At 47.7% G+C, this 25712-nt stretch overlaps 1 protein-coding gene across 2 annotated transcripts in view; it reads left to right on the top strand.

Annotated features, from left to right (window-relative positions):
* Window positions 1-25712, top strand: part of LOC139366526 (neuroligin-3-like) — a 298176-nt gene that overhangs the window by 9559 nt on the left and 262905 nt on the right. Inside the window, exon 3 of one of the 2 annotated variants that reach the window (XM_071104129.1) lies at window positions 20154-20213. The exons of the other annotated variant lie outside the window; for it this stretch is intronic. Coding sequence (XP_070960230.1) covers window positions 20154-20213 — 60 coding nt within the window. The remainder of the gene's footprint in view (window positions 1-20153; window positions 20214-25712) is intronic. 2 annotated transcript variants of the gene reach the window in all.

Raw genomic sequence — 25712 nt, 5'->3', positions numbered from 1 at the left:
AAGGCGAGACACCGCTCAACAAGTATAACGACACAAGGCAAGACACCGCTCAACAAGTATAACGACACAAGGCGAGACACCGCTCAACAAGTATAACGACACAAGGCGAGACACCGCTCAACAAGTATAACGACACAAGGCGAGACACCGCTCAACAAGTATAACGACACAAGGCGAGACACCGCTCAACAAGTATAACGACACAAGGCGAGACACCGCTCAACAAGTATAACGACACAAGGCAAGACACCGCTCAACAAGTATAACGACACAAGGCGAGACACCGCTCAACAAGTATAACGACACAAGGCGAGACACCGCTCAACAAGTGTAACGACACAAGGCGAGACACCGCTCAACAAGTATAACGACACAAGGCGAGACACCGCTCAACAAGTATAACGACACAAGGCGAGACACCGCTCAACAAGTATAACGACACAAGGCGAGACACCGCTCAACAAGTATAACGACACAAGGCGAGACACCGCTCAACAAGTATAACGACACAAGGCGAGACACCGCTCAACAAGTATAACGACACAAGGCGAGACCCAGATGCAGAAAAGGGAGATTGTAGAATTGTGGAACTCGCACTTCTCGTCTTTCACAAATAGTTGGTTCTCCAGGAGGAGCTGAAGGACTTGTCGAACATGGAGGATGTGTTCTTGGGCAGAACAGGGGGAAAAAAACAAGATTACGTAGAGGTAGATGAACACGAAATGATTTAACATGTCCCGGAGCACATCGTTTACCAGGGCCTGGAAGACAGCCCATTGGTGAGACCAAACGGCATGACCAGGTACTTATAATGTCCACTGGCAGTGTTGAAAGCGGTCTTCCACTCATCTCCTTCGCGTAACCAAATTAGGTGGTAGGCATTCCGAAGGTCCAGCTTGGAAAAGAAAGCAGACCACTGGATAGGTTCGAAAGCGGAGGAGAGGGGAGGAGTGTTAGGGGTAACGATTCTTGATCGTTATGTCATTAAGTAGTCAATGCACGGATGCAGGGTCTAATCCTTTTCCACAAAAAAAACCCTGCGCCGGCAGGGGATGCAAACGGATGAATGCTCCCAGCATCCAGAGAGTCCTCAATATACTCCTGGCCTTCGTCGCCGGGCCGGATAGAGAATATAGCCGACCACAAGGCGATGTGGTGCCTGGGAGAAGGTCAATGGCACAATTGTAGGGACGATCCAGGGGAAAAGAAGTAGCTGTACCTTGCTGAAGACCTCCAAGAGGTCATGGTACCTTGGGGGGACGTCAGAGAAATCCAAGGCTTTGCTTCAGCCCTGAGGAGGATGTCTCAGGAATGCTGAGCTGCTTTATCCTCTCTGGGATATGTGGGACGGTAGCGTCCCACCTCGCCAACAGCCAGTGAAATTGCAAGGTGCCAAATTCAAAACAACAAAAATCTCATAATTAAAATTCCTCTAGCATACAAGTATTTTCAAGGTAAAATTATCCTTAATTCAGCCACAGTGTCTGCAAAAATGCTTTACAGTGAAAGCACCACAAACGATTATGTTAGGTCACCACCAACTCACAGAAAAACTCAGCCATTTTTCCAGCCAAAGAGAGGAGTCACAAAAAGCACAAATAGATTATCCAGAAATCTAGTGGACCCTCATTAGCATATTGTTTGATTGAGTAGAAATCAGCTAATGGCATATCTGAGCAGACAGTATCCCCAAAGTGTTGCTTGAGAACACTGAACACTGCCTTAACATCTGTGACAACAAGGTTGTTACGCATCCAGACTTTGGTCACATCCCGTGCCCTCCCCATGAGCCTAGACATCACCTCCCCAACATTCTCAGACCCAGTGTAACCCCTCTTCTCTAGGTAGACTCCCATTAGCTCCTCCCACTCCAGGACAGATTACTTATCTGAGCCATCACCCCTAAAGAAAGGTGGAGCACTAACCTCTGACTTCACAACCAGATTCCGTTTGGACGCATGAATAAAAGTTGACCCACATTGCTTAGGCAGGGGAAACTGCTGGGGTTGGTGAGGGGCACGGGCAGGAGAAAGACTTGAAGTCCCAGGCTGCAGTAAACTCGCTCTGATAGGTTCTCCTATCTCTGAACCAATCTGCTTAATAAGGTCACTAAGCTGACTCGGCGGTGTCCCATTATTACTGAGGACTGGGGATGATGGTACATCAAGAGACAGAGGTGGGATACCCTGGTCAGGTGGAGTAAACAGCCTACCCCTCCCAGTGCTTGTAAACTCAGGACTAGCAAACACTCTACTCCCAGGAGCTGACTGTACAAATGGTGTAAATGCAAGGACACCCCTCCCTCTACCCACACTAACATCCCCAGCATAACTCATCTTATGGACTTGAGAATCTTCCATGGCTCAATAGAGCACTAAAATACAATGTAATTTACTGCAGACAAATACAAAAAAATGCAATAAACAAATTCCCTCAAAACATGCAAATAAACACCAATACCCTTATCTAGTGAATATGCTACTTTCACCTTCACTATTTACAGTATACATTCACTTATAGCAAACCATCAACAAGTGTGCATGCGCAAATCGCGCATCTCATCCACATGCACGGTCGTCGGCTTGAGCTGACCAGTTGGCAGGTCGCGGCATCAGTTTGTAGTGTGGTTCGTTCTGCGTTGTGTACTTTTAATTAGGACGCTGCCACAACTGAAGGTCTGCTAGTTGAATTATTTTTATTTGTCCTGCACACAAAGAGACAACACACATGATGTTAACCCTTGGCACAGTCACAGCTCTCATGCACCTCGCTAGCCGAAGGTCAGGCAAAAGAGAACAATAAGGGGGTACGGAAATATTTTGGACCAAACCAAAATATACAAAACTTTTACAATCACATGTATGTACAATATTGATACATATGCAGACTAATAATATGCATATATTAGCATCTGGGACAGAGTAGCAGCTAGTTTACTCTGGGCACCTTATTCATCCAAGCTACTCCATACTGCCTACCCAGTCACCAAGAAGTTAAGGAAATGACAGAACGGACTCCATCCCAGGATTGAAAACGTGCTCCAGTCAATAATGGGGATGTGCTTTTGGAGCCAAGAAAATCCCAAAACATGGGGGGAAATCAATGATGAGATGCTGTATTGATCAACTGTGATTTCCTGATACCCGCAGATTAACGGGAACAATGCTGTGGGTAACTCTTCCAATGGATCGGCCATCCAGTGCTCGAATGTCCATGGAAACAGAGATGAGTCACACCCATGTCACACCCTGACCATAGAGAGCCAATTTTTATTCTCTATTTTGGTTAAGTCGGGGTGTGACTAGGGTGGGTGATCTAGTGTATTTATATCTATGTTGGCCTGGCATGGTTCCCAATCAGAGGCAGCTGTTTATCGTTGTCTCTGATTGGGGATCATATTTAGGCAGCCATATTCCCCACTGTGTTTTGTGGGATATGGTTTTGAGTTAGTGCATGTAGCACCTCTGATGTTACGGTTAGTTGTTGGTTTCCTTTTGTTTTTGTAAGTTTCACTAAAATTAAGATGTGGAACTCAGAGCACGCTGCACCTTGGTCCGTCTCTCCACACAGCCGTGACAGTCCATAATACTCTCATCTGCCCCAGAGTCAATGAGAACCCAGTGAGACTTAGACAGGTCTCCCCACAGCAGGATCACATAAAAAGGGAGTGTGGGTAATGGCTAACAAGAGTACTTATACATACTAAAGAAATAGGCATCTTAACAGTGCAGGTCCTTCAGCCCCATAGTACAGACAATAATTGGAGCTCACCCTACGTGACCGTTCCCTAGGCGATAATCTAGCTCTGCCCAGTTGCATAGATTTAGGAGTAACAGACTCACCCGTTGCATATGTTTCTCGAGGGAGCTTGGGTGGCTTCAGTTCTTCTCAGAAATGCACACTTCTCGAGGGAGCTCGGGTGGCTTCAGTTCTTCTCAGAAATGCACACTTCTCGAGGGAGCTCGGGTGGCTTCAGTTCTTCTCAGAAATGCACACTTCTCGAGGGAGCTCGGGTGACTTCAGTTCGTCTCAGAAATGCACACTTCTCGAGGGTGCTCGGGTGACTTCAGTTCTTCTCAGAAATGCACACTTCTCAAGGGAGCTCGGATGGCTTCAGTTCTTCTCAGAAATGCACACTTCTCGATGGAGCTCGGGTGACTTCAGTTCTTCTCAGAAATGCACACTTCTCGAGGGAGCTCGGGTGGCTTCAGTTCTTCTCAGAAATGCACACTTCTCGAGGGAGCTCGGGTGGCTTCAGTTCTTCTCAGAAATGCACACTTCTCGAGGGAGCTCGGGTGACTTCAGTTCGTCTCAGAAATGCACACTTCTCGAGGGAGCTCGGGTGACTTCAGTTCTTCTCAGAAATGCACACTTCTCAAGGGAGCTCGGGTGGTTTCAGTTCTTCTCAGAAATGCACACTCCGGCGTTCTCATAATCAAGGTCCAATGGTAACTCCTGAGCTGCGAGCTCGTCTTTTATTTCCTCTGACAGTCCGTGAAGGAAGGTATCAAGGCACTCTCGGTGGCCAATGTGTGAAAATCTACCTCGTAGTCTGCCACACTACGGGAGTTCTGATGTACCTTCAGAAGTTTTCGGGACGTCTTTCTCCCGGGCACCGGAGTATCGAATACCTTCCTCACCTCCCCAATGAAATATTCCAGGTTATGGCAAACGGCAGATTTTTGCTCCCAGACAGCCATCGCCCAGGAGAGCGCCCTTCCGGACATTTGCGTAATTAGATACGCTATCTTCGATCGATCCGAAGGGAATGAAGATGGCTGAAGCTCAAAAATGAGGGAGCATTGGGAAAGAAACGCCTGCCAGGTTCCAGGATCCCCAGCATATCGCTCCGGAGGTGGTAAGCGGGGTTCTCGGGAGCTGGGGTAGGTTGAACAAACCCACTACTAATAGAGAAGCTACTGAGTGGCTGGGAGGTCTCAGATGTTAACACCTTGAGCCCCAGGTCGTGGTGTTCCGCCAGAGGTCAGAACCCCTTCATCAGGTTTTGAAGTAGCTCATCCTGTCTCTTAATGGTGACTCCTCCTGTCTCTTAATGGTGGCTCCTCCTGTCTCTTAATGGTGGCTCCTCCTGTCTCTTAATGGTAGCTCCTCCTGTCTCTTAATGGTGGCTCCTCCTGTCTCTTAATGGTAGCTCCTCCTGTCTCTTAATGGTGGCTCCTCCTGTCTCTTAATGGTGGCTCCTCCTGTCTCTTAATGGTGGCTCCTCCTGTCTCTTAATGGTGGCTCCTCCTGTCTCTTAATGGTGGCTCCTCCTGTCTCTTAATGGTAGCTCCTCCTGTCTCTTAATGGTGGCTCCTCCTGTCTCTTAATGGTAGCTCCTCCTGTCTCTTAATGGTGGCTCCTCCTGTCTCTTAATGGTGGCTCCTCCTGTCTCTTAATGGTGGCTCCTCCTGTCTCTTAATGGTAGCTCCTCCTGTCTCTTAATGGTGGCTCCTCCTGTCTCTTAATGGTGGCTCCTCCTGTCTCTTAATGGTGGCTCCTCCTGTCTCTTAATGGTGGCTCCTCCTGTCTCTTAATGGTGACTCCCAGCAGGGAGACAGAGTGATGGAGCTGGTCCAAGTCTGCTGTGTCAGTCATGGCCGGTTCGTACTATAACGACACACGGCGAGACCCAGATGCAGACACGGGAGGCAGATGGTTTGAGCTCTATTATAGTTCAAGTGGTAGGCAAAAGGCAGGTCGGGGACAGGCAACAGTTCATACCCAGGTCAGAGTCCAAAACGGTGCAGATCTGCAGGCAGGCACGAGGTCAGGGGAAAACAGAACGGTCAGGCAGGCGGGCTCAGAGTCAGGACAGGCAAGGGTCAGAACCAGGAGGACAAGAAAAAAAACAGAGACTGGGAAAAAACAGGAGCTAGGAGAAAACTGCTGGTTGACTTGGCAAACAAGATGAACTGGCACAGACAGGAAACACAGGTATAAATACACAGGGGATAATGGGGAAGATGGGCGACACCTGGAGGGGGGTGGAGACAAACACAAAGACAGGTGAAACAGATCAGGGTGTGACAACACTGGCACAAACTGTCCATCACTACACACAAAGCATGATATTGTTTTCTTTTTGTTCAGAATCCTCAAGCGCCATTGGAGCTATTTTAAGAAAAGCTGCTGAAACTCCTGCTGTATTATTCAGACTGTGCAGTGACCTGCCTATTATAGACAGAGAAAACCTCACCACCCACTGTGAAGAAAGACCTGTCTGTCTTAGCCCAGAATATGAAGAGGAGAGAGATTCATACAGACAGAGATACAGAGTGAAAGAGAGAGAGAGATAGAGAGATAGAGAGATTCATACAGACAGAGATACAGAGAGAAAGAGAGAGAGAGAGAGAGAGAGAGAGAGAGATTCATACAGACAGAGATACAGAGTGAAAGAGAGAGAGAGAGAAAGAGAGAACCCAATGAGCACAGACTTCTATTCCACGTTGGGTGAACATAATTTATTTGAAAGGAATTGGAAACAACGTTGATTCAACCAGTGTATGTCCAGTGGGAAGGATTCAAACCGATCGAGAAAAAGACAGAGAGATAAAAGGCCTTGGAAAGTGGAGAACTGTACAATACCCTGTCTCTATGTCTCACCAGTCCTGGTCAGACAGTCCCAGGGTACAGAGACCACTGTCTCTATGTCTCACCAGACCTGGTCAGACAGACCCAGACTACAGAGACCACTGTCTCTATGTCTCACCAGTCCTGGTCAGACAGACCCAGACTACAGAGACCACTGTCTCTATGTCTCACCAGATGAGGACACTGACCAGCCAACAGAGAAGTGTTGATTATCTTATTATCTTATATTATCATCTCTGTCAGTCGTACACATTTAGAGAGTGTGTGTGTGTGTGTGTGTGTGTGTGTGTGTGTGTGTGTGTGTGTGTGTGTGTGTGTGTGTGTGTGTGTGTGTGTGTGTGTGTGTGTGTGTGTGTGTGTGTGTGTGTGTGTTTGCAGTAGCCATACATTAGTATTAATATTCATTATATATAGCCTCAGAGAGAGAGAGATAGAGCCCTCTCATCTTCTCTCTCCCTGTCCGAGTACCTGAACCGAGGAGAGGTTTAATGAGGGGCAGAGACAACTATCCATAGCGTCAGTCAACTCTTCTATTCCCTACTCGACCGACCGATGGGCGGACGGACGGACGGACGTACGGACGGACAGACAGACAGACAGACAGACACAGGTTGACTTTGCTCTGTAATTTCAGACAGACAGACGTACGGACGGACGGACGGACGGACGGACGGACGGACGGACGGACGGACGGACGGACGGACGGACGGACGGACGGACAGACAGACAGACAGACAGACAGACAGACAGACAGACAGACAGACAGACAGACAGACAGACAGACAGACAGGTTGACTTTGCTTTGTGATTTCAGACAGACAGACAGACAGACAGGTTGGCTTCGCTTTGTGATTTAAGACAGACAGACAGATAGACAGACAGACAGACAGGTTGACTTTGCTTTGTGATTTCAGACAGACAGACAGACAGACAGGTTGACTTCGCTTTGTGATTTAAGACAGACAGACAGATAGACAGACAGACAGACAGACAGACAGACAGACAGACAGACAGACAGACGGACAGACGGACGGACAGACAGACAGACAGACAGACAGACAGGTTGACTTTGCTTTGTGATTTCAGACAGACAGACAGACAGACAGACAGACAGACAGACAGACAGACAGACAGACAGACAGACAGACGGACAGACGGACAGACGGACGGACAGACAGACAGACAGACAGACAGACAGGTTGACTTTGCTTTGTGATTTCAGACAGACAGACAGACAGACAGGTTGACTTCGCTTTGTGATTTAAGACAGACAGACAGATAGACAGACAGACAGACAGGTTGACTTTGCTTTGTGATTTCAGACAGACAGACAGACAGACAGACAGACAGACAGACAGACAGACAGACAGGTTGATTTTGCTTTGTGATTTCAGACAGACAGACAGACAGACAGACAGACAGACAGACAGGTTGACTTTGCTTTGTGATTTCAGACAGACCCTGATGAGGGTTACTCTGAGAAAGACGTGAACCTTAACAGACATCTATTAAGAACCAAGGCGCCTTTTGATGAGGTCATCACTGTGATTGTGTGAGTATAATCAGGAAGTTTAAACCTATGTTATTTGCATATCCTCTGGTGCTGTGTTCATCTCCAATGACAACTCATTCCCCTATATGGTGCTCTACCACTAGCTGTTTATTATAAAGGTATTATAAAGGTGCAGTTAAAGGCAGTTCCGACGTGAGTAGCCAGCAGTGCAGGTGAGCTCTGAAATAGATCTGCCATGGAGTTAACTGTTCTCCAGACGGTGTCAGAGATGACTGAGAGGCATACAGGGCACATTAGCCTCTCTGCCCTTTGAGTTTAACCTCCTTCATCAGACAGGTTGAGACAAGTGGAGAGAAAAATCATTTTCAAGTCCTGTTCTTGATTGTCGGGCCACTCGACTGCCATTCCCATGCAGATGCTCTTACTGACAGCTCTGCCTTGTAACAGTGCTGCCATTCTCTAGCTGATTGCCGTTAAAGGCCTCAAACCTGTCACTAGATTATACCAGTCACATGGAGAGAGAAATGGAGAGAGAGATAGAGAGAGGGAGTGAAGGAGAGAGAGGGAGTGAAGGAGAGAGCGAGAGGGAGTGAAGGAGAACGAGAGGGAGTGAAGGAGAACGAAAGGGAGTGAAGGAGAGAGAGAGGGAGTGAAGGAGAGAGAGAGAGGGAGTGAAGGAGAGAGAGAGGGAGTGAAGGAGAGAGAGAGAGGGAGTGAAGGAGAACGAGAGGGAGTGAAGGAGAGAGAGGGAGTGAAGGAGAGAGAGGGAGTGAAGAAGAGAGCGAGAGGGAGTGAAGGAGGGAGAGGGGGAGTGAAGGAGAGAGAGAGGGAGTGAAGGAGAGAGAGAGAGGGAGTGAAGGAGAGAGAGAGGGAGTAAAGGAGAGAGAGAGGGAGCATTTTTTAATAATACTTTTTTTGTGTTTATTTCACTTTTGTTTATTATCTATTTCACTTGCTTTGACAATGTTAACATATGCTTCCCATGCCAATAAAGCCCTGAAATTGAAATTGAATTGAATTGAGAGAAAGAGAGAGAAGGCCACTGACCTGGGTTTGCCACAGAGCTATGAAAACTACAAAAGAGGCCCAATCCCCATTAGACTTTGTCTGGGGCATGGCCGACAGTAACTCAGCGTGATAATCCCTTTGGCTGGCCCTCTCACACTCAACCCTGCCTGGAGAGAGAGAGAGGGGGGGTAGGTGTAGAGAGAGAGAGAGAGGAAGAGAGAGAGAGAGGAAGAGAGAGAGAGAGAGAGAGGAAGAGAGAGAGAGAGAGAGAGAGAGACAGAGAGGAGGAGGAGACTGCGTGCCATGCAGAATAAGAAGAAGAATAAGAAAAAGAGGATGTCCCCTCTGATGAGGTTGTATAGGGGAGAGGATGTCCCCTCTCCCCTGGTCTGATGAGGTTGTATAGGGGAGAGGATGTCCCCTCTCCCCTGGTCTGATGAGGTTGTATAGGGGAGAGGATGTCCCCTCTCCCCTGGTCTGATGAGGTTGTATAGTGGAGAGGATGTCCCCTCTCCCCTGTTCTGATGAGGTTGTTTAGAGGAACGGATGTCCCCTCTCCCCTGTTCTGATGAGGTTGTATAGGGGAACGGATGTCCCCTCTCCCCTGTTCTGATGAGGTTGTTTAGGGGAGAGGATGTCCCCTCTCCCCTGTTCTGATGAGGTTGTTTAGGGGAGAGGATGTCCCCTCTCCCCTGTTCTGATGAGGTTGTATAGGGGAGAGGATGTCCCCTCTCCCCTGGTCTGATGAGGTTGTATAGTGGAGAGGATGTCCCCTCTCCCCTGTTCTGATGAGGTTGTTTAGGGGAACGGATGTCCCCTCTCCCCTGTTCTGATGAGGTTGTTTAGGGGAGAGGATGTCCCCTCTCCCCTGTTCTGATGAGGTTGTATAGGGGAGAGGATGTCCCCTCTCCCCTGGTCTGATGAGGTTGTTTAGGGGAGAGGATGTCCCCTCTCCCCTGGTCTGATGAGGTTGTTTAGGGGAGAGGATGTCCCCTCTCCCCTGTTCTGATGAGGTTGTATAGGGGAGAGGATGTCCCCTCTCCCCTGTTCTGATGAGGTTGTATAGGGGAGAGGATGTCCCCTCTCCCCTGTTCTGATGAGGTTGTATAGGGGAGAGGATGTCCCCTCTCCCCTGTTCTGATGAGGTTGTTTAGGGGAGAGGATGTCCCCTCTCCCCTGTTCTGATGAGGTTGTATAGGGGAGAGGATGTCCCCTCTCCCCTGTTCTGATGAGGTTGTTTAGGGGAGAGGATGTCCCCTCTCCCCTGGTCTGATGAGGTTGTTTAGGGGAGAGGATGTCCCCTCTCCCCTGGTCTGATGAGGTTGTATAGGGGAGAGGATGTCCCCTCTCCCCTGTTCTGATGAGGTTGTATAGTGGAGAGGATGTCCCCTCTCCCCTGGTCAGATGAGGTTGTATAGGGAAACGGATGTCCCCTCTCCCCTGTTCTGATGAGGTTGTACAGGGGAGAGGATGTCCCCTCTCCCCTGGTCTGATGAGGTTGTATAGGGGAGAGGATGTCCCCTCTCCCCTGGTCAGATGAGGTTGTATAGGGGAGAGGATGTCCCCTCTCCCCTGGTCTGATGAGGTTGTATAGGGGAGAGGATGTCCCCTCTCCCCTGTTCTGATGAGGTTGAATAGTGGAGAGGATGTCCACTCCCCCTGGTCTGATGAGGTTGTATTTGGAAGAGGATGTCCCCTTTCCCCTTGTCTGATGAGGTTGTATAGTGGAGAGGATGTCCCCTCTCCCCTGTTCTGATGAGGTTGTATAGTGGAGAGGGTGTCCCCTCTCCCCTGTTCTGATGAGGTTGTATAGGGGAACGGATGTCCCCTCTCCCCTGTTCTGATGAGGTTGTATAGGGGAACGGATGTCCCCTCTCCCCTGTTCTGATGAGGTTGTATATTGGAGAGGATGTCCCCTCTCCCCTGTTCTGATGAGGTTGTATAGGGGAACGGATGTCCCCTCTCCCCTGTTCTGATGAGGTTGTTTAGGGGAGAGGATGTCCCCTTTCCCCTGTTCTGATGAGGTTGTTTAGGGGAGAGGATGTCCCCTCTCCCCTGTTCTGATGAGGTTGTATAGGGGAGAGGATGTCCCCTCTCCCCTGTTCTGATGAGGTTGTATAGGGGAGAGGATGTCCCCTCTCCCCTGTTCTGATGAGGTTGTATAGGGGAGAGGATGTCCCCTCTCCCCTGTTCTGATGAGGTTGTTTAGGGGAGAGGATGTCCCCTCTCCCCTGTTCTGATGAGGTTGTATATGGGAGAGGATGTCCCCTCTCCCCTGTTCTGATGAGGTTGTTTAGGGGAGAGGATGTCCCCTCTCCCCTGGTCTGATGAGGTTGTTTAGGGGAGAGGATGTCCCCTCTCCCCTGGTCTGATGAGGTTGTATAGGGGAGAGGATGTCCCCTCTCCCCTGTTCTGATGAGGTTGTATAGTGGAGAGGATGTCCCCTCTCCCCTGGTCAGATGAGGTTGTATAGGGGAACGGATGTCCCCTCTCCCCTGTTCTGATGAGGTTGTACAGGGGAGAGGATGTCCCCTCTCCCCTGGTCTGATGAGGTTGTATAGGGGAGAGGATGTCCCCTCTCCCCTGGTCAGATGAGGTTGTATAGGGGAGAGGATGTCCCCTCTCCCCTGTTCTGATGAGGTTGAATAGTGGAGAGGATGTCCACTCCCCCTGGTCTGATGAGGTTGTATTTGGAAGAGGATGTCCCCTTTCCCCTGGTCTGATGAGGTTGTATAGTGGAGAGGATGTCCCCTCTCCCCTGTTCTGATGAGGTTGTATAGTGGAGAGGGTGTCCCCTCTCCCCTGTTCTGATGAGGTTGTATAGGGGAACGGATGTCCCCTCTCCCCTGTTCTGATGAGGTTGTATAGGGGAACGGATGTCCCCTCTCCCCTGTTCTGATGAGGTTGTATAGGGGAACGGATGTCCCCTCTCCCCTGTTCTGATGAGGTTGTATATTGGAGAGGATGTCCCCTCTCCCCTGTTCTGATGAGGTTGTATAGGGGAGAGGATGTCCCCTCTCCCCTTGTCTGATGAGGTTGTATAGGGGAGAGGATGTCCCCTTTCCCCTGTTCTGATGAGGTTGAATAGTGGAGAGGATGTCCACTCCCCCTGGTCTGATGAGGTTGTATAGGGGAGAGGATGTCCCCTCTCCCCTTGTCTGATGAGGTTGTATAGGGGAGAGGATGTCCCCTTTCCCCTGTTCTGATGAGGTTGTATAGTGGAGAGGATGTCCCCTCTCCCCTGGTCTGATGAGGTTGAATAGTGGAGAGGATGTCCCCTCTCCCCTGTTCTGATGAGGTTGTATAGTGGAGAGGATGTCCCCTCTCTCCTGTTCTGATGAGGTTGTATAGGGGAGAGGATGTCCCCTCTCTCCTGTTCTGATGAGGTTGTATAGTGGAGAGGATGTCCCCTCTCCCCTGTTCTGATGAGGTTGTATAGTGGAGAGGATGTCCCCTCTCCCCTGGTCTGATGAGGTTGTATAGGGGAGAGGATGTCCCCTTTCCCCTGTTCTGATGAGGTTGTATAGTGGAGAGGATGTCCCCTCTCCCCTGGTCTGATGAGGTTGAATAGTGGAGAGGATGTCCCCTCTCCCCTGGTCTGATGAGGTTGTATAGTGGAGAGGATGTCCCCTCTCCCCTGGTCTGATGAGGTTGTATAGGGGAATGGATGCCCCCTCTCCCCTGGTCTGATGAGGTTGTATAGGGGAGAGGATGTATGGGGGAGTGGTTAGCCATTTCTGTTCCAATGGTCGTCTCCCAAATGGCAACCTATTCCCTACATAGTACACTACTTTTACCGGATTCCAATGGGCCATGGTCAGCCTGTGACCCTAGTTAGAGCTCTAGCCTCGGTAACCATACCAAATTGCACCCTGTCCCCTATATAGTGCATTAAAGGTAGTTGACTATATAGGGGATAGCTTGTAATTTGGGAAGCTAGCCTTAACTAGTGGCCGCCTCATTCACTCTGACTTAAGATGCAAGACACAGTTTAGGCAGGAAGCAACCATTCACAGCTCCCTGCTGCCGCGTCTATTCTCCTCTGACACACACACACACACACACACCCCGCTCCAGCAGTCAACCCAAAGCTCAGTATCTCTGTTATGGCCTTTGTTTATTCCAACCCAGAGGAAGAGAAGTTGTTGACAGACAGACAGACAGACAGACAGACAGACAGACAGACAGACAGACAGTTTGACTTTGCTCTGTGATTTCAGACAGACAGACAGACAGACAGACAGACAGACAGACAGACAGACAGACACAGGTTGACTTTGCTCTGTGATTTCAGACAGACAGACAGACAGACAGACAGACAGAAACTAAAAGGTTGAAGACCGGCTGGGTTCTCTAGTTGTAGGGCTCCCGAGAGGCGCAGCGATCTAAGGCACTGCATCTCAGTGCTAGAGGCGTCACTACAGACCCTGGTTTGATCCCGAGCAGCATCACAACTGGCCAGTCCCATAGGGTGGTGCACAGTTGGTTCAGCGTCGTCAGGGTTTGGTGAGGGTTTTGCCGGGGGGCCGTCCATCATTGTAAATATGAATTTGTTCTTAACTGACTTGCCGAGTTAAATAAATGTATACTGTTAATTTAGATTTGTTTTCACTTTATATATTAACTTTATATATTATCTACCTCACTTGCTTTGGCAATGTTAACACATGTTTCCCATGCCAATAAAGCCCTTGAATTGAATTGAATTGAATTGATAGGGGAGAGAGCGAGAGAGATAGGGGAGAGAGAGATATAGGGGAGTGAGAGAGAGAGACAGAGAGAGAGAGAGAGAGAGAGTAATACAGAGACACATAGAGAGAGAGAGAGAGAGAGAGAGAGAGGAAGAGACAGAGAGAGAGAGAGAGAGAGAGACAGAGAGAGAGAGAGAGAGAGACAGAGAGAGAGAGTAAGAGAGAGAGAGAGAGAGTAAGAGAGGGAGAGAGAGACAGAGAGAGAGACAGAGAGAGACAGAGAGAGAGAGAGAGAGACAGAGAGAGAGAGAGAGAGAGAGAGAGAGCTAAGGCAGTGTGGGTTTTGGCTGTCCTTTACATTGTGGATTACAGTTTCCTTAACCTTTACGATGCATTCTCCATCATTCTCTCTAATGTGCCCTACCCAGGGTGCTTCTTAACCTCTAGACTACAGTACACACACACACACACACACACACACACACACACACACACACACACACACACACACACACACACACACACACACACACACACAGGGAGAGAGATATTTTAGGTAGAGGAAGAGAGAGAGAGAGAGAGAGAGAGAGTGAGAGAGAGAGAGAGTAAGAGAGTAAGAGAGAGAGAGAGAGAGAGAGTAAGAGAGAGAGAGAGAGACAAAGAGAGAGAGACAGAGAGAGAGAGTAAGAGAGTAAGAGAGAGAGAGAGAGAGAGAGAGAGAGAGAGTAAGAGAGTAAGAGAGAGAGAGAGAGAGAGACAGAGAGAGAGACAGAGAGAGAGAGTAAGAGAGAGAGAAAGAGAGTGAGAGAGACAGAGAGAAAGAGAGCGAGAGAGACAGAGAGAGTAAGAGAGAGAGAGAGCAAGACAGAGAGACAGAGAGAGAGACTGAGAGACAGAGAGAAAAAGAGAGAGAGAGAGAGAGAGAGAGACAATAACAGACAGGCTGTCTGGAAGGGAGAGAGACAGTAACAGGTTGTCTGGAAGGGAGAGAGACAGTAACAGGCTGTCTAGAAGGGAGAGAGACAGTAACAGGCTGTCTAGAAGGGAGAGAGACAGTAACAGGCTGTCTAGAAGGGAGAGAGACAGTAACAGGCTGTCTAGAAGGGAGAGAGACAGATACAGGCTGTCTGGAAGGGAGAGAGACAGATACAGGCTGTCTGGAAGGGAGAGAGACAGATACAGGCTGTCTAGAAGGGAGAGAGACAGATACAGGCTGTCTAGAAGGTAGAGAGACAGATACAGGCTGTCTAGAAGGGAGAGAGACAGATACAGGCTGTCTGGAAGGGAGCGAGACAGTAACAGGCTGTCTAGAAGGGAGAGAGACAGTAACAGGCTGTCTAGAAGGGAGAGAGACAGATACAGGCTGTCTAGAAGGTAGAGAGACAGATACAGGCTGTCTAGAAGGGAGAGAGACAGATACAGGCTGTCTAGAAGGGAGAGAGACAGTAACAGGCTATCTGGAAGGGAGAGAGACAGTAACAGGCTGTCTAGAAGGGAGAGAGACAGATACAGGCTGTCTAGAAGGGAGAGAGACAGTAACAGGCTGTCTAGAAGGGAGAGAGACAGTAACAGGCTGTCTAGAAGGGAATCTGACAGGTAAGAGAAATGACCTCTTGAGGATTGGTAGAGTGAATGTAAGCGCTCTGAATTGTCAGAGACTGTAACGTGTAAAGTCCGCTTTCCCCACTGACCTTTTTCATATTTAACTCTGAGACCCATCTATTGTCAGTGAACCTTTCCTCTGCAGGAAGGGGAATGTAGTTAACATTCAGAGAGCAGGGTGTCCTATTGACTGAGCTGCAGATTCAGAGATTCAGTCTGTGGAGTTTACAGGGAGAGGAGGAAGAGTGTGTGTTACTGTGTGTGTGTGTGTGTGTGTGGCAGAAATGTCTAGAACGTGAAATCAGATGCATGCAGGCAGCCAGGCGCAAACGCACACACACACACACACACACACACACACACACACACACACACACACACACACACACACACACAGACAGTTTTGGAGCACAGAACCACATGCTCACTCAATAGTTGTCCTCAGCTCTGCCATTAAAGACCAACGAAATATGTCACAACAAGAATTACTCATACAAATCACATACAAACGTCTTCTATGAACCACATACAAACGTCTTCTATGAACCACATACAAACGTCTCATACAAATCACATACAAACGTCTTCTATGAACCACATACAAACGTCTCATACAAATCACATACAAACCTGTTCTATGAACCACATACAAACGTCTCCTATGAACCACATACAAACGTCTTCTATGAACCACATACAAACGTCTCATACAAATCACATACAAACGTCTCATATGAACCACATACAAACGTCTTCTATGAACCACATACAAACGTCTTCTATGAACCACATACAAACCTCTTCTATGAACCACATACAAACGTCTTCTATGAACCACATACAAAACCTCTTCTATGAACCACATACAAACGTCTCATATGAACCACATACAACTGTTGGGTGTTTGAAGTTCCTCTTCGATGCCTTCAGTTTTTATGTAACAAGTAAAGCCCATCAAGTGTCTCCTTTGAAAGTGATTTTCTGAAGGAGCTTGTAGGAGCCTGCTGGTTAGTTTGGCTGTCAGGGAAACATGAAGAATAGGTGTTGTGATGTATTACAGGCCCTACTGTTACTTATCGCTACTGCAGCCAGAGAATGTAATTATGTCCAAAATGGCACCCTATTCCCTATTTAGTGTACTGTATAGGGAATAGAATGTAATTTGGTACAGCCTATAATACATTATACTGACTCATGCTAACTTATTTTGGCATACTCAAGCTGCATCAAATGGAAACATCAGGGAGTCTTATGGAAACACTCAGAGTCTCATGGAAACACTCAGAGTCTTATGGAAACACTCAGAGTCTCATGGAAACACTCAGAGTCTTATGGAAACACTCAGAGTCTCATGGAAACACTCAGAGTCTCATGGAAACACTCAGAGTCTCATGGAAACACTCAGAGTCTCATGGAAACACTCAGAGTCTTATGGAAACACTCAGAGTCTCATGGAAACACTCAGAGTCTTATGGAAACACTCAGAGTCTCATGGAAACACTCAGAGTCTCATGGAAACACTCAGAGTCTCATGGAAACACTCAGAGTCTCATGGAAACACTCAGAGTCTCATGGAAACACTCAGAGTCTCATGGAAACACTCAGAGTCTCATGGAAACACTCAGTCTCATGGAAACACTCAGAGTCTCATGGAAACACTCAGTCTCATGGAAACACTCAGAGTCTCATGGAAACACTCAGAGTCTCATGGAAACACTCAGTCTCATGGAAACACTCAGAGTCTCATGGAAACACTCAGAGTCTTATGGAAACACTCAGAGTCTTGTGGAAACACTCAGAGTCTCATGGAAACACTCAGAGTCTCATGGAAACACTCAGAGTCTCATGGAAACACTCAGTCTCATGGAAACACTCAGAGTCTCATGGAAACACTCAGTCTTATGGAAACACTCAGAGTCTCATGGAAACACTCAGAGTCTCATGGAAACACTCAGAGTCTCATGGAAACACTCAGAGTCTCATGGAAACACTCAGAGTCTCATGGAAACACTCAGAGTCTCATGGAAACACTCAGAGTCTCATGGAAACACTCAGTCTCATGGAAACACTCAGAGTCTCATGGAAACACTCAGTCTCATGGAAACACTCAGAGTCTCATGGAAACACTCAGAGTCTCATGGAAACACTCAGTCTCATGGAAACACTCAGAGTCTCATGGAAACACTCAGAGTCTTATGGAAACACTCAGAGTCTTGTGGAAACACTCAGAGTCTCATGGAAACACTCAGTCTCATGGAAACACTCAGAGTCTCATGGAAACACTCAGAGTCTTATGGAAACACTCAGAGTCTTGTGGAAACACTCAGAGTCTCATGGAAACACTCAGAGTCTCATGGAAACACTCAGAGTCTCATGGAAACACTCAGAGTCATATGGAAACACTCAGGGTCTTATGGAAACACTCAGAGTCATATGGAAACACTCAGGGTCTTATGGAAACACTCAGAGTCATATGGAAACACTCAGAGTCTCATGGAAACACTCAGAGTCAAATGGAAACACTCAGAGTCATATGGAAACACTCAGGGTCTTTTGGAAACACTCAGAGTCTCATGGAAACACTCAGAGTCTCATGGAAACACTCAGAGTCTCATGGAAACACTCAGAGTCTTGTGGAAACACTCAGAGTCTCATGGAAACACTCAGAGTCTTATGGAAACACTCAGAGTCATATGGAAACACTCAGAGTCATATGGAAACACTCAGAGTCTTTTGGAAACACTCAGAGTCTTATGGAAACACTCAGAGTATTTTGGAAACACTCAGAGTCTCATGGAAACCCTCAGAGTCTTTTGGAAACACTCAGAGTTATGGAAACAATCAGAGTCTTATGGAAACATTCAGAGTCTTGTGGAAACAATCAGAGTCTCATGGAAACACTCAGAGTCTTGTGGAAACACTCAGAGTCTCATGGAAACACTCAGAGTCTTATGTTGGCTGGTAGTTGGATAAGGCATGTTTGAAATTCTTACTGCAGTTTAAACACATGACACACACACACGCACACGCACACGCACGCACGCACGCACACACACACACACACACACACACACACAGTCTGGCTCCAAGACAACAGGATAGGAAGTGACAGTGTTTCCTTAATGACACCTGCCACCCATGTCATACCTGTCTGTAATACTATCACTCACTACAACATTCACTGATACACACCTACCTACACCTGTGGCTCTCTGTCTAAGCATTGACGATTCATAGCACATCTGCTAAACAAGTGTTTGTGTGATTTCATCAAAGTAGAAGTGAATCCAGCATTTTGATTCCATAGTGCCAGTGACACCAGTGGTGTGTGACTCTGTGCCAGTCTACCCTCAATAACGCTGTTGTTACATGAGGAGGTTTTTATACAAACGGATCTTCTTGTTTGATATCATACACTGCATGACAACAAGTATGTGGACACCTGCTCTTCTTAAAACCCACATTAATATGGAGTCGAACACCTCGTTGTTGCTGTAACAACCTCCACTCTTCTGGGAAGGCTTTCCACTAGATGTTGGAACATTGCTGCTATAACAGCCTCCACTCTTCTGGAAAGGCTTTCCACTAGATGTTGGAACATTGCTGCTATAACAACCTCCACTCTTCTGGGAAGGCTTTCCACTAGATGTTGGAACATTGATGCTATAACAACATCTACTCTTCTGGGAAGGCTTTCCACTAGATGTTGGAACATTGCTGCTGGGACTTGCTTCCTTTCAGACACAATATAATTTGTGAGGTCGGGCACTGATGTTGGGCGATTAGGCTTGGCCCGCAGTCGGCGTTCCAATTCCTCCCAAAGGGGGTTGATGGGGTTGAGGTCAGGGCTCAGTGCAGGCCAGTCAAGGTTTTCCACACCGATCTCGACAAACCATTTGTACATGGACCTCGCCTTGTGCACGGGAGCATTGTCATGCTGAAACAGTAAATGGCCTTCCCAAACTGTTGCCACAAAGTTGGAAGCACAGAATCATCTAGAATGTCATTGTATGCTGTAGCGTTGAGATTTCTCTTCACTGGAACTAAGGGGCCTAGCCCGAACCATGAAAAACAGCCCCAGACCATTATTCCTCCTCCACCAAACTTTACAGTTGGCACTATGCATTCGGGCAGGTAGTAATCTCCTGGCATCCGCCAAACCGTTCTGTGAGCTTGTCATTCTGTGAGCTTGTGTGGTCTACCACCTCGCAGCTGAGCCGTTGTTGCTCCTTGAAGTTTCCACTTCACAATAACAGCACTTACAGTTGACTGGGGCAGCTCTAGCAGGGCAGAAATTTGACGAACTGACTTGTTGAAAAGGTGGCATCCTATGACGGTGCCACGTTGAAAGTCACTGAGCTCTTCAGTATGGCCATTCTACTGTCAATGTTCGTCCATGGAGATTGCATGGCTGTGTTCTCGATTTTATACCCCTGTCAGCCATGGGGGTGGCTGAAATAGCCAAATCCACTCATTTGAAGGGGTGTCCACATACTTTTGGATATCTAGTGTATCTTGTGAATATTTTTTTTTTTAAATATATCTCAGGTGAGACACCTATCTAAGGTCATTTTTTGAGTTGTGTAAGGGATCTTTGTATTTAAAAAAATATTTGTTTTTTGTTGTCCTACGTGACTGTAAATAATGTAGTGTATTGTAGCTCCTCTCTCCTCCTCTCTGTCTTGACAAACATGCTGTTTTGAATGTCTTGTGCTTCTCTGTGTCTCTCCTTGCTCTGCTAATAGGGGCACAAGGCAAAAAACAGGCCGAGGATTTATCGGATAACGATGGTGACGAAGACGAAGGTATTTCCCTTGGTGACCAAAAGATGGTGCATGGTTTATTCAGTTGTAGTGAATACATCATTATGGTCTTATTTGGTTGATTTCTGGTCTCATTTGGTTGATTTCTGGTCTTATTTGGTTGATTTCTGATCTTATTTGGTTGATTAATGGTCATGTTTGGTTGATTTATGTTCAAGCATTTTTGAAGCAATCAACCATCAACCAACTCATCATCATCATGCACTTCAGTTCACCATCACATTTAAACAAATTCTGCATAAAGTGTGTGTGTGTGTGTGTGTGTGTGTGTGTGTGTGTGTGTGTGTGTGTGTGTGTGTGCGCGCGCGCGCAATTGTCTGCTGTACTTTTGTCAAGTGGAAATATGTTCCATAGCCATAAAATATCATACCCTGCTGAAAGTATTGTTCAGACAGCAGCAACAGTAAAGCGACTAGCATCCGTCTGAACCAGTGGAAAGTCCTCCTGTAGAGAGATTGATAGTGTTACAGGGGCAGTAGTGTAGCTGAACGTCCTCGGGTGTGGAAGAAGGCAGTAGTATTAGCTGTGATAATGACATGGTAGTGAAAGTTGCATGCACGCATGGACAAACCCACACACACACACACACACACACACACACACACACACACACACACACACACACACACACACACACACACACACACACACACACACACTATCAAACACACAGAAACACAGACACACACACACACACACACACACAAACACACACACACACACTGCCTTGCACACATTCAAACGAGCACACACACACACACACACACACACACACACACATTCAAATGAGCAGACATACTCAAACACAAAGACACACATACAAACAAACACACACACTCAAACACTCAAACACACAGACAGAGAGAGAAAGAGAACGTGAGGGAGGAGAGAAAGAGAACGTGAGGGAGGAGAGAAAGAGAGAACGTGAGGGAGGAGAGAAAGAGAGAACATGAGGGAGGAGAGAAAGAGAACGTGAGGGAGGAGAGAAAGAGAGAACATGAGGGAGGAGAGAAAGAGAGAACATGAGGGAGGAGAGAAAGAGAGAACATGAGGGAGGAGAGAAAGAGAGAACATGAGGGAGGAGAGAAAGAGAGAACATGAGGGAGGAGAGAAAGAGAGAACATGAGGGAGGAGAGAAAGAGAGAACATGAGGGAGGAGAGAAAGAGAGAACATGAGGGAGGAGAGAATGAGAGAACATGAGGGAGGAGAGAATGAGAACGTGAGGGAGGAGAGAAAGAGAGAACATGAGGGAGGAGAGAAAGAGAACATGAGGGAGGAGAGAAAGAGAGAACATGAGGGAGGAGAGAAAGAGAGAACATGAGGGAGGAGAGAAAGAGAGAACATGAGGGAGGAGAGAATGAGAGAACATGAGGGAGGAGAGAAAGAGAGAACATGAGGGAGGAGAGAAAGAGAGAACATGAGGGAGGAGAGAAAGAGAGAACATGAGGGAGGAGAGAAAGAGAGAACATGAGGGAGGAGAGAATGAGAGAACATGAGGGAGGAGAGAAAGAGAGAACATGAGGGAGGAGAGAATGAGAGAACATGAGGGAGGAGAGAAAGAGAGAACATGAGGGAGGAGAGAAAGAGAGAACATGAGGGAGGAGAGAATGAGAGAACATGAGGGAGGAGAGAAAGAGAACGTTAGGGAGGAGAGAATGAGAGAACATGAGGGAGGAGAGAAAGAGAACGTGAGGGATGAGAGAATGAGAGAACGTGAGGGAGGAGAGAAAGAGAACGTGAGGGTTGGAGTTCTGGAGTTCTAGTGAAGATGATTAAGAAGGAGAGAGGGGGAACGAAGGAAGAGGAGAGAGAGAGAACGAAAATATTAGAAGTTTCTGCTCAGCAGTCTCATCGTTAACTTTCCATATTCATCTTGGTATCTTCCCGGCTCAGGGTGGATCTTGAAGAGATCATTCACTATAGCGACAGAAACCGCTTCAGTCCCAACTATAAACCAAACCCCTGTTGTTGTTGTTGATGATGTTGTTGTTATTGTTGTTCCCGCCTTGTGTTCCCAGGGTGAGGGCTTGAACAGATGATGCATACCGGATGTTAGAGATCTGTGTAAAGCCCCTGCTTATATTGGGGAGGGGGGGGGGGGGGGTTAGGTGTATGTTTGTGTTAGGTGTATGTGTGTGTTAGGTGTGTGTGTGCGTGTGTGTGTGCGTGTTTGTGTGTGGGTGTGTGTGGGTGTGTGTGTGTGTGTGCACGCTTGCTTGTGTTTGCATGCACAGGCTATGTTTTCATTTTGTGTTGAGGTAGTGAATACATGACAAATGTATATAGATCCTGTAGTGTTGAGGGAGACATTACATGATCCATCCTCAGATAACCCTATGCTGTCCTGAGTAGTACTGCTCACTACTGACACACTGTCCTGAGTACTACTGCCTACTACTGACACACTGTCCTGAGTACTACTGCTCACTACTGACACACTGTCCTGAGTACTACTGATCACTACCGACACACTGTCCTGAGTACTACTGCTCACTACCGACACACTGTCCTGAGTACTACTGCTCACTACCGACACACTGTCCTGAGTAGTACTGCTCACTACTGACACACTGTCCTGAGTACTACTGCTCACTACCGACACACTGTCCTGAATACTACTGCTCACTACTGACACACTGTCCTGAGTAGTACTGCTCACTACCGACACACTGTCCTGAGTACTACTGCTCACTACTGACACACTGTCCTGAGTAGTACTGCTCACTACTGACACACTGTCCTGAGTAGTACTGCTCACTACCGACACACTGTCCTGAGTAGTACTGCTCACTACTGACACACTGTCCTGAGTACTACTGCTCACTACCGACACACTGTCCTGAATACTACTGCTCACTACTGACACACTGTCCTGAGTAGTACTGCTCACTACCGACACACTGTCCTGAGTACTACTGCTCACTACTGACACACTGTCCTTAGTAGTACTGCTCACTACTGACACACTGTCCTGAGTAGTACTGCTCACTACTGACACACTGTCCTGAGTACTACTGCTCACTACCGACACACTGTCCTGAGTACTACTGCTCACTACTGACACACTGTCCTGAGTACTACTGCTCACTACTGACACACTGTCCTGAGTAGTACTGCTCACTACCGACACACTGTCCTGAGTACTACTGCTCACTACCGACACACTGTCCTGAGTACTACTGCTCACTACTGACACACTGTCCTGAGTACTACTGCTCACTACTGACACACTGTCCTGAGTACTACTGCTCACTACTGACACACTGTCCTGAGTACTACTGCTCACTACTGACACACTGTCCTGAGTACTACTGCTCACTACTGACACACTGTCCTGAGTAGTACTGCTCACTACCGACACACTGTCCTGAGTACTACTGCTCACTACTGACACACTGTCCTGAGTACTACTGCTCACAACTGACACACTGTCCTGAGTAGTACTGCTCACTACCGACACACTGTCCTGAGTACTACTGCTCACTACCGACACACTGTCCTGAGTACTACTGCTCACTACTGACACACTGTCCTGAGTACTACTGCTTACTACCGACACACTGTCCTGAGTAGTACTGCTCACTACTGACACACTGTCCTGAGTACTACTGCTTACTACCGACACACTGTCCTGAGTAGTACTGCTCACTACTAACACACTGTCCTGAGTAGTACTGCTCACTACTGACACACTGTCCTGAGTACTACTGCTCACTACCGACACACTGTCCTGAGTACTACTGCTCACTACTGACACACTGTCCTGAGTACTACTGCTCACTACTGACACACTGTCCTGAGTAGTACTGCTCACTACTGACACACTGTCCTGAGTAGTACTGCTCACTACCGACAACATTGTCCTGAGTAGTACTACTAACTACCGACACACTGTCCTGAGTTCTACTGCTCACTACCGACACACTGTCCTGAGTAGTACTGCTCACTACTGACACACTGTCCTGAGTAGTACTGCTCACTACTGACACACTGTCCTGAGTACTACTGCTTACTACCGACACACTGTCCTGAGTAGTACTGCTCACTACTGACACACTGTCCTGAGTAGTACTGCTCACTACTGACACACTGTCCTGAGTACTACTGCTCACTACTGACACACTGTCCTGAGTAGTACTGCTCACTACTGACACACTGTCCTGAGTACTACTGCTCACTACTGACACACTGTCCTGAGTACTACTGCTCACTACTGACACACTGTCCTGAGTAGTACTGCTCACTACTGACACACTGTCCTGAGTAGTACTGCTCACTACCGACACACTGTCCTGAGTAGTACTACTAACTACCGACACACTGTCCTGAGTAGTACTACTAACTACCCCCCCCCCCCCCTCCCCCTACACACACAAAAACCAGCATAGTCAGACCATAGATAGACTGAGTGTGATTTGGCTTCAGATGCAACATGTCGCCACGGGCCTGACTGGAGAAACACCTCTGTGTCAGAGCAGTGTAATCTCTGTCATGTGTGAATCCCTTTGACCACAATCTCTTTGCATGCTAGCCATCTCTCTCTCTCTCTCTCTCTCTCTCTCTCTCTCTCTCTGTCTCTGTCTCTGTCTCTCTCTCTCTCTCTGTCTCTCTCTCTCTCTCTCTCTCTCTCTCTCTCTCTCTCTCTCTCACTCTCTTTCTCTCTCTCGCTCTCTCTCTCTATCTCTCTCTCTCTCTCTCTCTATCTATCTCTCTCTCTCTCTCTATCTCTCTCTCACTCTGAGCTGTTGTGCAAAACTGGCGTTTCTCAAAATGTGACGTGTCTATTCTTTATCGAGCTAAACTAACGCTATTTAATACACATCACCTTTGAGGCAACAAGAATGAACAACCCAGTGAGAGGGAGCTGGATCTCTGCTGCACCACGGTGTGTGTGTGTGTGTGTGTGTGTGTGTGTGTGTGTGTGTGTGTGTGTGTGTGTGTGTGTGTGTGTGTGTGTGTGTGTATGTGTGTGTGTGTGTGTGTGTGTGTGACAGAGCTGCCTATCAGTAGCTAAACATGATTCAGAGGATGGCTCTTTGTTCATGGTCAATATGTCTTCATTGATGTGAGACGGACCTGGAACTGGACAACACTCCTCTCACTCCTTTAGGTCTCAGCCAGGCTATCTCTACAGGGCTTGTTATATCCTCTCACTCCTTTAGGTCTCAGCCAGGCTATCTCAACAGGGCTTGTTATATCCACTGACTCCTTTAGGTCTCAGCCAGGCTATCTCAACAGGGCTTGTTATATCCTCTCACTCCTTTAGGCCTCAGCCAGGCTATCTCAACAGGGCTTGTTATATCCTCTCACTCCTTTAGGTCTCAGCCAGGCTATCTCAACAGGGCTTGTTATATCCTCTCACTCCTTTGGGTCTCAGCCAGGCTATCTCAACAGGGCTTGTTATATCCTCTCACTCCTTTAGGTCTCAGCCAGGCTATCTCAACAGGGCTTGTTATATCCTCTCACTCCTTTGGGTCTCA

This window comes from Oncorhynchus clarkii, chromosome 14 (genome assembly GCF_045791955.1).
Source record: "Oncorhynchus clarkii lewisi isolate Uvic-CL-2024 chromosome 14, UVic_Ocla_1.0, whole genome shotgun sequence".
In the NCBI taxonomy this organism is placed as follows: Eukaryota; Metazoa; Chordata; class Actinopteri; order Salmoniformes; family Salmonidae; genus Oncorhynchus; species Oncorhynchus clarkii.
Note: the sequence above shows the minus strand (reverse complement) of the source record. Positions and strands in the feature narration are given on the sequence as shown.